The sequence below is a fragment of the Rhineura floridana genome, chromosome 13 (assembly GCF_030035675.1).
Source record: "Rhineura floridana isolate rRhiFlo1 chromosome 13, rRhiFlo1.hap2, whole genome shotgun sequence".
NCBI lineage: Eukaryota > Metazoa > Chordata > Lepidosauria > Squamata > Rhineuridae > Rhineura > Rhineura floridana.
Window position 1 is genome coordinate 3,626,378 of NC_084492.1, and position 14,112 is coordinate 3,640,489.

General features: G+C 44.6%; 1 protein-coding gene across 3 annotated transcripts in view; it reads left to right on the forward strand.

The window, feature by feature from the left end:
- GARRE1 (granule associated Rac and RHOG effector 1) overlaps positions 1-14,112 on the forward strand; it is a 156,065-nt gene that overhangs the window by 133,374 nt on the left and 8,579 nt on the right. For all 3 annotated transcript variants that reach the window (XM_061594364.1, XM_061594365.1, XM_061594363.1), the window contains 3 exons: positions 7,968-8,065; positions 8,196-8,321; positions 12,545-13,536. In XM_061594364.1, the coding sequence (XP_061450348.1) occupies positions 7,968-8,065; positions 8,196-8,321; positions 12,545-13,536 (1,216 nt within the window). The remainder of the gene's footprint in view (positions 1-7,967; positions 8,066-8,195; positions 8,322-12,544; positions 13,537-14,112) is intronic.

Genomic DNA, 14,112 nt, shown 5'->3' on the forward strand with positions numbered 1-14,112 from the left:
CCTCATTCGGTGTTTTATATTATTCCTGTAGGTTTACATATTTCTATAAACCTTGGGGTTTCCCCCAGCCTTCTGATTCACCCTCTTGTGCACAGATGGTGTAGTGTTGGCCACATAAAGATCCACACTAAAAAAAATGAGTTCATTATTAGCATATATGATGACCTTATTAATCAACCATTTTCTCTGTAATCCATGTTGTTTTTAGGGAATTTACATAACCACAGAGTAAAATGTTTTCAACCTAAAGTTCATTGCTTGTATAATTTATTCACTAGATGCATCTACCTTATTGCACAAGATTCTTTTATCCCAAGAATAAGAGACATTGCAGAGTAATGATGACAATATATTTATTACCCGCCTCTTATCAGCAGGTTCTAGGGCGGGTTTCAACAGTTTAAAATTTAGTATTAAAAACAATGAAAACAGATTATAATCACAGGAGTAGAGTGGGTCCTGAAAACATACATTTCAGGTGCCAAAGGCCAGGGTTAAAGAGGTGCATCTTTAGCATTCGCTGAAAACTGTAAAGTGAAGGTGCCAGGCGCAGTATCTGTGAGGAGGGAATTCCACAACTTAAGGGCTGCTACAGAGAAGGCCCTTTCCCAGACCACCATCCCCCAAACTTCTGAGGGTGGCAGAACTACCAAGAAGGCCTCCTCTGCAGATCTTATCATGGAGAGGGTCTGTAGGGAAGGAGGAGAAGAGGAAAGTCTTGACCTGGCATGGAAAAGATAACAATGTTGGCGCCAAGCTCACCTCGTCAGGGAGATTATTCCATAATTTGGGGGCCACCACTGAGAAGGCCATCTCCCTTGTTGCCAGACTGAGCTTCCTTTGGATTAGGCACCCGGAGGAGGGCTTTGATGTTGAGTGTAGTGTACTGATGGGTTCTTGTCGGGAGAGGCGTTCCATCAGGTATTGTGGTCCTAAGCCGTGTAAGGCTTTATACCTTAAAAGCAGCACCTTGAATCGAGCTCGGAAACACAGGCAGCCAATGCAAGCGGGCCAGAATCGGTTTTATGTGTTCAAACCGTCTGGTCCCTGTTACCAATCTGGCTGCTGCATTTTGCACAAGCTGCAGTTTCTAAACCGTCTTCAAAGGCAGCCCCACGTAGAGCGCATTGCAGTAATCTAACTTGGAGGTTACCAGAGCATGGACAACTGAAGCCAGGTTATCCCTGTCCAGATAGGGGTGCAGCTGGGCCATCAACCGAAGTTGGTAGAAGGCACTCGATGCCACCGAGGCTACTTGAGCCTCAAGTGACAGAGATGGTTCTAAGAGAACCCCCAAGCTACGAACCTGCTCCTTCAGGGGGAATGCAACCCCATCCAGGACAGGTTGGACATCCACCAAGAACCACCAGCAGCATCTCAGTCTTGTCTGGATTGAGCCTCAGTTTATTAGCCCTCATCCAGTCCATTGTTGCAGCCAGGCACCGGTTCAGCACATTAACAGCCTCACCTGAAGAAGATGAAAAGGAGAAATAGAGCTGCGTGTCGTGAGAAAAGGAGTCCAAGATGCGTGGGAGTTTCTAAAAGAGGACATTGTAAAGGCACAATGGCAAACAATTGCGTCAAAGAAAAAGGGGGGAAGGCAGCAGAAGAAGCCAATATGACTTCACAGAAAAATTAGAGATGATCTGAAAACAAAAAAGGACACATACAGGAAGTGGAAGGAAGGCAAGGCCACAAAGGAAGAGTTCAGACAGGTAGCATGGAATTGCAGGGATGGCGTCAGGAAGGCTAAAGCTGAGAATGAGCTGAGGTTAGCGAGCGATTCCAAAAGCAACAAAAAAGCTTTCTTCAGGTACATCCATCGTAAAAGACGGAGAAAAGAAACGGTGGTGGAGCTACTCAGTGAGGATGGCAAAATGATAACAGATGACAAAGAAAAGGCAGAATTGCTCAATTCCTACTTCGGCTCAGTCTTCTCCCAAAAGAGGTCTATGACCCTCCTGAGAAATGTGAAGTGGAAGGGGCAGGATTGCAGTTTGATAGACAAATGGCCAAGAAATACCTAATCACTCTGAGTGACTTCAAATCTGCGAGGCCCGATGAACTGAATTCTAGAATATTGAAGGATCTGGCTGAAACTCACGGAACCAATATTATCTTTGCGAAATTGTGGAGGATGGGTGAAGTGCCAGATGACTGGGGAGGAGGGCTAATGTTGTCCCTATCTTCAAAAAGGGCAAACAAGAGAAACCTGGGAACTACAGGCCAAGTCAGCCTGACCTCGATCCATAGGAAAAATCTGGAGTGGATTATAAAGTGGTTGATCTGTAAGCACCTTAAAAATAATTGATTATTAAAAGCTGACATGGATTTATCCAGAACAGATCCTGCCAGACTAATCTTACCTCATTTTTTGATCGCGTATCCTCCCTGGTAGACTGTGGGAATACTGTAGACATAATATATATTGACTTCAGCAAAGCTTTTGGCAAACACCCCATGTCATTCTGATTAGCAAGCTAGCTAAATATGGGTTGGATGGAACAGCTATCAGATGGATCCACAGTTGGCTCCAGAATCATACTCAAAGAGTGCTTATCAATGGTTCCTTCTCCAAGTGGAGGGAGGTAGCAAGTGGGATACCTCAGTACTTGGTCCTGGGCCCAGTGCTCTTCAACATTTTTCTTGAATGAGGTGGTGCAGGGAATGCTATCAAATTTTCAGATGATACAAAATTGGGAGGGATATCTAATACCATGGAGAACAAAAACAAAATTCAAAGGGACCTTGAGGCGCTGGAGCAGTGCGCTGAAAAAACAACAGAATGAAATTTAACAGGGCTAAGTGCAAAGTTCTGCATCTAGGAAAAAAGAAAGCAAGTGTATAGTTATAAGATGGGGGATACTTGGCTCAACAATACTACATGCGAGAAGGATCTTGGGATTTTTGATCACAAGCTGAATATGAGCCAACAGTGCCATGCGGCTACAAAAAAGGCAAATGCTCCTTTTAGCTGCTTTAATAGGATAATAGTTTCCAAATTGTGTAACGTACTAGTTCACCTCTACTCGGCACTGGTTAAGCCTAATCTTCTGGACACCGCACTTTAAGAAGAATGCAGACAAACTGGAACAGGTTCAGAGGAGGGTAACTAGGATGATCAGGGGGCTAGAAACAAAACCTTATGAGGAGACACTGAAAGAACTGGGTGTGTTTAACCTTGAGAAGAGGAGACTGAGGGGAGATATGATAGCACTCTTCAAGGACTTGAAAGGTTGTCACACAGAGGAGGGCCGGGATCTCTTCTCAATCATCCCAGAGTGCAGGACACGGAATAATGGACTCAAGTTACAGGAAGACAAATTTTGACTGAATATCAAGAAAAAGTTCTGAACTGTTAGAGTGGTATGACAATGAAACCAGTGAGCTAGGGAGGTGATGGGCTCTCCAACATTGGAGGCCTTCAACACACAGCTGGACAGGCACCTGTCAGGTATGCTTTAATTTGTATACTTGCATTGAGCAGGGGGTTTATGGCCTTATAGGCCCCTTCCAACGTCACAATTCTATGATGCTTAGTATTTCTTGGCCTAATCCACCTCTCACAAAATTGTTAGCCTAAAATGCCAGTCTGAGCTCATTGGAGGAAGTTATGACATCAGTAATAATTATAATTGAAATAATTATACAGCCAGCGTGGAGTTTTCACATTCCGCAATGTTAAACTAAAAATACCCCCATGCCATTCTGATTCCTTCCATAAGCTCATTTCAAAACAAAACCTTACAAAACTTATAGTCCTGAACTTAGAAACGCTTGCTTAACAGCCCACTAAATTTCCATGGTGATACACAAAACAGAGACTCAAGAGTTCAAAGTGTAAAAAGAGAGAGAGAAAAACCAAACCCTTTTTGGGCTATTTTGTGTCAGAGTTCTCATAATCTGTTGAAATTCATTAAAAATCAGCCGTGTTCACAGAATACCTGTAATCCTATTACTGACCTTGCCCCATATTCTGACCTTCATCTTCTGCAGTTTAAAAGTTAAAAAAATGCCTGGCTGATTTTTAATTAATTTAAGAAATTTTGGCTTGAACTGAATGATAATGTCGAGCATCCTCAGTTAGAACCAACTGTCAGTGTTCTAAAAGCCAGACTCACAGCTGCTGGGCTTGCCTAATCAGGGGGCCACACCCATGCCAGACCTTTATTTCACTTTAGACAGTCATGGCTTCCCCCAAATATCCTGGGAAGTGTAGTTTGTGAAGGGGGCTGAGGGGAGACTCCTATTCCCTTGGCAGAGGTCCAGTGGCCAGAGTGGTTTCACAGCCAGCTGCTCTGAAGCTCTGTGAGGGGAACAGGACATCTCCTAGCAAATCTCAGCACCCTTCACTAACTACACTTCCCAGGATTCTTTGAGAGAAGCCATGAGTGCCTAAAGTGAAATAAAGGTCTGGTGTGGATGCGGCCAGGAACAGCTTTGGTTTAAATGTGGGTGGGAGGCTACATGTGCCTGCTGTAGAACAAGAAAATGGTGGAGGAAACCCTGAAAAAGAATGATACTGTTCCCAGTGTTTTCCTTGTGGAAAGGAAAGGGCCTTCCCCTCTGCCCAGTGCTCTCCCACCCACCCAATCTCCTCCCCTCCCCCAGGTTAGTGTCACCTATCGTAAGCATGATTTTATAGGAGTAAATCCCACTGAACTCAAAAAGCATGCAAGTGATCAAACCTGCCCTCCCCTCCTATCCCCTCCCTCTTGCCCCTTCCCTCTCCCTCCATTGCCCTCCCCATCATCTTCCAATCCCCTTCTTCCCCCTTCTCCTCCTCTCTTTCCCCTCTGCCCTCTCCCTCCCCCATGGTCAGTTTTGCCTATCCTAGGACTATGACCTAGGAAACCAGGGTTCAAATCCCCACACAGCTATGAAGCTCACTGGGTGATCTTGGGCCAGTCTCTGCCTCTCAGCCTCAGAGGAAGGCAATGGTAAACCACCACTAAATACCGCTTACCATGAAAACCCTATTCATAGGTTTGCCATAAGTCAGAATCAACTTGAAGGCAGTCCATTTCATTTTCAAGCATGATTGCATGGGAGTAAATCCCATTGAACTCAGTAAGCATGCAAATGATCAAACCTGCTCTCCCATCCTCCTCCCTCCCATCACCTTCCTTTTGCCCCTTCCCTCCTCCTTCCTTCACCCCTCTTCCCTCCCCTTCCAATCCACTCCTTCCCCTCCCCCTCCTTCTGCTCCCCTCTCCCCCCTTCCCTCTACTCTCCTCCTCCTCTTCCCCCATGGTCAGTTTTACCTATCCTAGCCATGATTGCACAGGAGTATATCCCACTGAACTCAATAAGCATGCAAATGATCAGACCTGCCTTTCCCTTCCTTCCCCTCTTCTTCCCCTCCCCTCCTCCTTCTTCCTCCTCACCTGCCCACTCCAGGCTTCCCTCCCTATGGTCAGTTTTACCTATCCTAAGCATGATTGCATGGGAGTAAATCCCACTGAACTCGATAAACATGCAAATGATCAAACCTCCCCTCCCCCCCTGCTCCCCTCCCCATCCTCTGTGGTCACTTTCACCTATCCTAAACATGATTGCAGGGGAGTAAATCCCACTAAACTCAATAAGCGTGCAGATGATCAATCCATTCTCAGCACAGGATCTCATTTCTTACCTCCCAGACTAAAAAGCAGGGAAATTCACTAATAGGCAAAAAACCTTGCAGTTTAAGAATGTCCCTATAGCCAACAGATTTTTCTATCAAACTTTAAAAAGCAGGGAAATTGGGCAGCTATAGTGAATGCATCAGGGGAGCAGGAGACCTGACCTCATCGCTGAGATATTGTACAGATTTGTCAAGATGCTGCAGTAGGAGGAGTCATCCCTAACCAGGAATGTCCTCCAGCCCTATCTAGCAAATTATATTTCTTTCGTTCGTCATCATAGAAATCTGTGCCAAAGTAAATCAAACATTTAAAGTGACTATCTGAACAATATCAACTGTTTTAATATTGTTGCTTCTTCCCTGCTAAAACAAGATCAGCACAACACGTTTTGTTTCTGTTATTCGGGCTACCTGCAGGTGTTGCCACCACTCACCATATCCTCATAGGGACATGTTGCCAAATTCTTCCAAGATACACAGGAAGTGGATTGGACTGTGAAAGACCAATCCAAATTGTCTTTGCATTTTTACAAATTTGTAGGGCAGTACAATATCTCAGCGAGGTTAGGTCTCCTGCTCCCAAGGTGCATTAACTATAGCTGCCCAATTTCCCTGCTTTTGAAAGTTTGATAGAAATATCTGTTGGCTATAGGTACATTCTTAAACCACAAGGTTTTTTGCCTGCTAGTGAATTATATTTGAAATGAGCACCTTTGTTGCCCTTGGTAGAAGAAAAGGTTAAGAAGCAGGGCTTGATTGCATAAGAAGGAATGGATCAGTAATATCCCCTAAAACAGGTGTGGCCTGATACCTGATAAGTTGGGAATAAGTGCAAGTGTGAGTTAGGTTTCAGTAGGGGATAATTAGTGATTTGCTTTTCGGAACACTGAGGCACAAGAAGGAGTGTGCTTCTTCAGCTGCAGAGATTGAGGAATTGGTCGCCAAAGCAGCGGTGGTGCTACTTTTTTGTGGTCTTATACTGTTCAACAATTAAGCCTTCTTCCAAACCGGAATTGTCCATTAAAAGCAAGATGCTTATGCAGACTCCTAAGAAATGTGCCCTTGCCCTCAGTTTTCTTCACTTTTTGGATATGTGATGTTGATATTGCCCAAGTAGTGTTGTAATGGGGGTAGAACAGGGACTTTTACTATTTGGGCAGAAACTGCCATGGGTAGTTCTTATGTGCCGATAGAAACAGTTACGTCTACATGTTTGAATTCTTCCAGTTAGGTGTACTAATTGATGAGACATTCTCTTCCATTGTTTAGATGGTTCTCTGGGTGGGGGTGATGGAGGAAACATCTGCAAAACAAGAACAATGCGAGTCAGGAGTCATTTCCCAGGCTGGTTATGAGAAATGGCTGTATTTTGAGATTAGCTTGTTCAGATAAATGGAACATGAGGAATTGCTTCTGCATCCACCAAAATGCTACTGGCATATACCGCAACACCGCTTAAAAATTCTGAATATTAATTGGTATATAAATGCATGAAAATACCTGAAATAATTAAATACCATTAAAGTTCACATTTCCACAATTGAACTTGAAGCTCTCAAGGCTTCATAAGTACAGAGGAAAGCCTTAAAACATGTGTGGGCAGTGCAGACAGTTTCCACTGGATCACAAAACGGGGCTTCTGAACTCAGCATTGGTCTCTTGTTCTTTGAACCCTCAGCATCTCTTTCCTGTCATATCCTGTCCTCATAGCAAGAAAGGTTTTCCTTTTTATAACATTCCAAATTTTGCAGCACCTTAACTGTCTAGATTGAATGCAGGATAATCTTATTGTGAAAACTTGTTTTATCATTTTATGTGGCAAATTGTGAGGGCAACTAAAATGGCTTACTAGAGATCAAGTAGATGCATCCTCTCCAAAGCAGGACAAATGGAAAGGCCCAGATTATCTGCAGCTGTTTTTTTAAAGCCTTCCTCTTTTGAGTTGACTGTGTCCTTTTCAGATGTTATGCCACAGGATTGGCAAATGAGAAGCAATTCTTCATCTCATCCCCCCATTTAAAATTCCTGTACATGCACCCCTTGCTTGCCTAATGGCTGAATGCAGTAAACTAGATAAGAATTGTTGTCCCTCCAGATGTTGCTGAACTACCACTCCCATAAGCCCCAGCAAGCATGGCCAATGGCCAGGGATGATAGAAACTGTAGTTCAGCAGCATCTGGAGGGCCAAAGGTCCCTTATGCCTGTAGTAGACTAATGTTCAGCTCCTGTAGCAGTGGGATGGTGCTTTTGTTAGTTTTAGGGAATTACATTCTACTCTATTAGAAAAAAAAATACCTGTTTCAAGGCGCAAGATGCTTACTGCTTTTTCTTTGTAAATAGGTGGTTGTGGATACAGCACAGATTGAAAACAAAGAAGCATATGCACCACAAATCAGTTTAGAAGGTTCCAGAGTTGTTGTTCAAGTTCCATCAACTTGGTAATTATGACTTACTCCTTCAGAATATCCAGGCAAGCTTTTAAGAAAATTGAGTATTAACTTTTTTGTATGAAAGTGAGTGAGTGAGTGATATCTACAGGGGACTTGTTATTAAAAACTGTTTCCTTAGGTGCCTGAAAGAAGATCCTGCAACCATGTCTCTGCTGCAGAGAAGCCTGGATCCAGAGAAGACTTTGGGACTGGTAGATGTGCTTTATACTGCCGTGTTTGACCTGAATCGGTGGAAGGAGGGAAGGTAGGTACCGCTTGTGCTGCAGCCTTCCACACGCAGGGGTTAAGCACCGATGAAGCGTCATTCAGCAGCACTTGGTCACATGTGGCAGGAGAAGGTGGCAATGAGAAGTCTCACCTAGGATAGGCTCCGCTGAGGGCTGCGCAGGGAGACTGTGCAGGTGACAGTGCCTGGTGTGGCCGAGCGGCTGCTCAAGCCCAAGCGCCCGAGGGACTAAGCGGAGTCCACTCACCTGGTGGGTGCGTAAGAAGCGGCCATTGTGATATCACCATAATTTCCCAGAGCAGCACTATGTTGGGGATTGTGGGGACAGAAAAATAGAAGCAAATTACATGGCTGCTGCCTGCCACCAGTCGTAAGCCTTCAAGGTGTGTGTGTGTGGGGGGGGGGGGAGGCTGTGCCAGACTGGGAGGGGAGGGGGGAATGGGGGTACTTCACCAGGGACAGCAACCTTGCCTGTGAATACAGAGCTAAGTTGCTTCAAAAGCTTGTAATAGTGAAATGCTTCTTCCTAGTTAGCGTGCACACACAAAAAGTGTCTGCAGCCTGAACCCAAAACCTGCAAATACCTGAGATACTTGCTTTATTATCAGACTGAGAGGGGGGATCCTTTTTTAAAGGATAATTTTTAAAAAAATTCCCTCATGTATTACCTCTCCTTCTTTAAAGAAAGGAAGGAACATCAGGAAATTGAAAAAGTTAGGCTGATCAGTACCTGGAAATAGGTTGGGTCAGATTAACAAATTTATAATAATTTTTGTGGAGGAAAATGAAGGTGATCATACCAAGATATGTCTAAGATCAGATCTGTGCTAAACTACCTTAAGGTGGCTGGTTTGATTTGTGGGTACCTTGACCATAAACACATAGTGCCTTCAGTAAATTTTGTCCTAACTCTGTATGTAATTCAGAAATATGGCCTACAAAAGAATTTGGTGAGGCTGGATACACAACTTTGATGGAAAAGCAGCATGCAGTAATGAACTATAAAGAGGCAATGCTAAATATCATTGTTACTTAGATAAAATACTGAAGCTTACGCTCATTATGAGAATATTATGTTAGTAGGGTAGCCAACACATACAACTGGATCCATTTCAGTCGGGCTTCAGGCCTGGACATGGGACTGAAACAGCCTTGGTCGCCTTGGTAGATGATATGAGGAGGGCGTGGGATAGGGGCGAATGCACCTTCCTTGTCCTCCTTGATCTCTCAGTGGCTTTCGATACCGTTGACCATGTTATCCTCCTGGACCGCCTGAAGAGGTTAGGCATGGGGGGCACTGTATTGCAGTGGTTCCATTCCTTCCTCTCTGGTAGGTACCAAAGAGTGGCATTGGAGGATGAGGTCTCGGATCCTTGGCCTCTCACTTGTGGGGTGCCACAGGGTTCCATCCTCTCCCCGATGCTGTTCAACATCTATATAAAGCTGCTGGGGGCAATCATCAAGAGATTTGGGCTGCAATGTCATCAGTATGCGGATGACACGCAGCTCTATCTCTCATTTAAATCTTCACCGAGGTTGGCTGTAGAAACCCTGTCCAAGTGCCTGGAGTCGGTGAGTGGCTGGATGGGAAGGAATAAGCTGAAGCTGAACCCTGACAAAACCGAGGTACTGTTTGTGGGAGACAAGGGAAGGCTGGGGGATGTGGACCTGGTGCTCAGTGGGGTACGAGTGCCCCTGAAAAACCAGGTCCGCAGCCTGGGGGTCATTCTTGACTCCCAGCTGTCCATGGAGGCTCAAGTCTCGGCTGTGAGCCAGGCGGCGCTGTATCAACTCCATCTGATATGGAGGCTGCGCCCCTACCTTCCCAACCATGTGCTCCCACCGGTGGTACATGCCCTGGTCACCTCTCACCTAGACTACTGTAATGCGCTCTACGTGGGGTTACCCTTGAAAACGGTCCGGAAGCTGCAACTGGTACAGAATGCGGCGGCTCGTCTGATTAAAGGCAGCCGCCAGCAAGATCACATCACTCCAGTGCTGAAGGAGTTGCACTGGCTACCGGTTGTTTACCGGGCCCAATTCAAGGTGTTGGTTTTGACCTTTAAAACCCTACACGGTTTTAGCCCAGTCTATCTGAAGGAGCGCCTCCAGCATCGTCAGGGATGCCGCTCAACAAGATCAGCCTCAGAAGACCTTCTCTCGATCCCACCGGTTAAAACAGCTAGACTGGTGAGGACTAGAGAGAGGGCTTTTTCAATAGTGGCCCCCACCCTGTGGAACTCTCTCCCAAATGATCTCCACCATGCCCCTTCTATGATGAGCTTCCGCCGGGCCTTGAAGACCTGGCTCTTCAGGCAGGCTTTTGGGGTGGGTTAGGTTTTTACTGTTATGGTTTTAAATTTTAACGTTTTAATGTATTGTTTTTTTATCTTGTACGTCGCCCAGAGTGGCTGGACAACCAGCCAGATGGGCAGCTAATAAATTTAATAAATAAAATAAATAAATAATAAATAAAACATGTAAATAAATATTGGGCTGTTTTAACTCACGGTTTTCTGAAGTGCTTCCCCCCCCCCTTAGATCTAGGGAAACTGGGAGACATTTCTAATTTTTAGGATAACCTGATGGCCAGGTCATTCTCCATGATATTCCAGCAGAGTACCCAGATCTTCAACGCCGTATAATAACATTTGGCACCGAACATGTTAGGCATGGGATACTTATTTCAGCTAACACACCTTTGGAGATTACCACCTCTCTGGCCCAAGAACAGCCATGTATCAGTAAAACAGGAAAGTCAAATGAGAAGGAGCAAATGCCATTTTATTTACTACCAATATAAACTTCAGCAGCAGCAGAGAAAATTTTGTTCAACCTTTTTAAATTGCCTGAGGCAGTGGAGCGAAGCCTCTCTTAGGCTTCTGTCAAACTTCCTCAACCACCACCACATCCTCAACAGCCAGCTTTGCCTACACATTTTCTCCACATCTCCACCCCACACTCTGTTGTCCTTCACCTGTCATACTGTTCAACAAAAGCAAGCAACACCACCCCACATAAGAGAACTGAAGGAACCCTCCCCTCCCCAAGCAGCAACCTTTGCTTGGGAAATAATCAAAAACATAGTCTCACTACTTTATACAGTCCCCCAAGCTGGGAAGCCATCTGTATTCCCTGCAGCTGCCTTACTTCCTTTACTTTACTTCACATGAACATAGATCCAGCAAGTTGACCAAGCTGGGTAGCTAGTGCATCCTTCTGGCATAGATGAAAGTTGAGTATTGGGTATGCATTTTCTTTTCAGTATTCTTAGCTGTGCTATGGTGTCTTCGTGTTCAGAAGCTTAACATTGCCTAGACAGAATGATAGTTGTTTGTTTTTGAGGCAACATCTTACACTCGTTATGAGAAAATTATGTTATGGGGTATACAAATATATAACACATATATAACATAGCACATAAATAAATATTGGGCTGTGTAACTCATGATTTTCTGAAGTGCTTACATTTTCCCCTAGATGATATTTGCTAACCTGTGGGTTGCGGGCCATATCTGGCCCCCTTAGAGTTTTATTGTGCCCTTCCCTCAAATATTTGCCTTTTTTAAAAAATTGATTGCTGCTATGCGTCCCACATGGTAATGACATGATGCCCCAAGTTTTTTTGTGGGTACTCCCAAAGCCCACCCAATTTCCTATTTTAAAAATTAAATATACTTTTTACAACTTTGTTTTCTTAAAAAATACTGGCAGCTTCCATAGGCTCCCTGCTTTGATACAATGGTGCCAATATTTTTTTGTGGTCCTCAAAGCCCTCCCCCCCAATTTGTCAGTTTTTTTAAAAAAAACTTCAAGTATATTTTTAAATACTTGTTTTATATTGACTGCTCCCATGGGTAACCCACTGTGATGCCAAAAGGTTTTTGGAGGCCTTTGCTGAAATTTGTGATTTTTAAATTTTTTGTTTAAAAAATTACTGACCATTCCTGCAGGTCCACTACTTGATTCTGTGATACTAAAAGGTTTTTGTGACCCCCAAAGTTGCCCCCCAAATCTGATTTTTTTAAAATTGCCACTTTGAGCACTCCCACTTTGACATGAGGACCTGAGGGAATTGATGAGTCGATTGGCCCAAAAATGGTTAGCCATCCCTGTTTTATTCATTATCATATGTTCCTAAGAAACCCAAATTGCATGTCTTGGTGCTGATTCTCGTAAAGATGTCTGTTTTGAAGGGAATGAATTTTTTGCCTGAAACGGGGTTCTTTTTGTTAAAACAGAGAGCAAGCTTTGCCCTGCATTCAGATTCAGCTCCAGCGTGAAATCTGTGACTTCGGGGGTCACATTGACTTACCATCTGGAAATGGAAGCAAATCAACTGGTGGCTTGCAAAGAACCTTCTCAAAGTTGACTTCACGGTTTACAAAGAAAACTTCCTGTTCAAGTTCAAGCAACAGTGGAAGTTATTCCATTCCTAATACACCTTCCAAAACCCTTTTTATAGCTAACAACTCAGAGGATAAAGCAAAAATGCCCAACAATATGGATGCCCGACTTCAAAGTATTCTGAACATTGGTAACTTCCCCAGGGCTGTTGAGTCACCCCAGACAACGCAGAGCTCAAGCAATCAGGTTGTCAACGGGTTCCTTCTTGTCAGGCGCGACGGTGGCAAAGCAGATGACATCAAGGATGCCAAAGGCATGAATTTACCAACTGACCAAGAAATGCAGGAGGTCATAGATTTCCTCTCTGGCTTCAGTATGGGCAAGTCCCAACAGAGCTCTCCACTGGTGAGGAGAAGGAACTCTGTTGCATCGTCTTCAGCTGCAGCAGAGCAGAAGCCTGCTGCTGTGCAACAACAGTCCCAGTCTTCGTCTCACACGCCTTTGCACCATCTCCAGCAAGGGTTGCCACAACTGCAGCAGCCTCAAAAGCCGCAGCAGCAAATGCATTACTATCAGCATCTGCTTCAACCCATTGGGTCCCAGCAGCAGCGTCCCCCTGGCAAGTGGCCAACCAATTCCAGCCAGCCATCAGCCCAAACTGTTGGTCCAGGATTGGCTCACATCCCTCAGTGGAGCAGTCATGCCTTTTCTGATCTGAGCTCTGACTTGTATAGCTTGGGTCTTGTGAACAGTTACATGGACAACATGATGTCAGAGATGCTGGGACAGAAACAGCAAGGACCTAGAAATAACACTTGGCCAAACGGTGACCAGAGTGATGGAATCTTTGGGATGTTGGGAGAGTTTCTACCTTTTGATCCTGCAGGTGTGTGCATATATACTAAATGTAATGTTCTACTGCATGTTTGTTGGGTGATTTGCTTGAATGTGTTGAATGCTGTCCATCAGTAGACTGCAAGGTAAACATACTGTATATCACTTGTGTCTTTTGCAGTTGATGGGTGGGATGCAAACCAGAATGACTTGCTGGTAGAAGAAATAGGAAATAAAAGGCTCTAGATGTAATGCAAAACCCATGTGTGGGTTTTTAATAGATCTTCTGTTTATGAATACTATTCTTTGGGTTGGAATCAGTCATGTTTATAGTAGGTCTGTTTAACGGAAGTCCCACTGATTTCACCATGGAGCCATCCCCTTACAAGCATGTATTAAAAATCCTCAAATCATGTGAGGGTGAAATTAGTCCTTAGTTTGTTCTCTGTACTGTGGTGAGCTTCCTCTAAAGAGAGGATGGGCACAAGGCAGGCTGTGGGCCGCTTAGAGTCAGCTGGTGTCTAGAATTCTTGCGGAAGCATAGGCATCTCCCTCTTCCCTTGTAGTACCTGCCACTGCTGCCACCTGCTGCTTCATCCAGATCAATCTGCCCATGCATTGCTTTGGC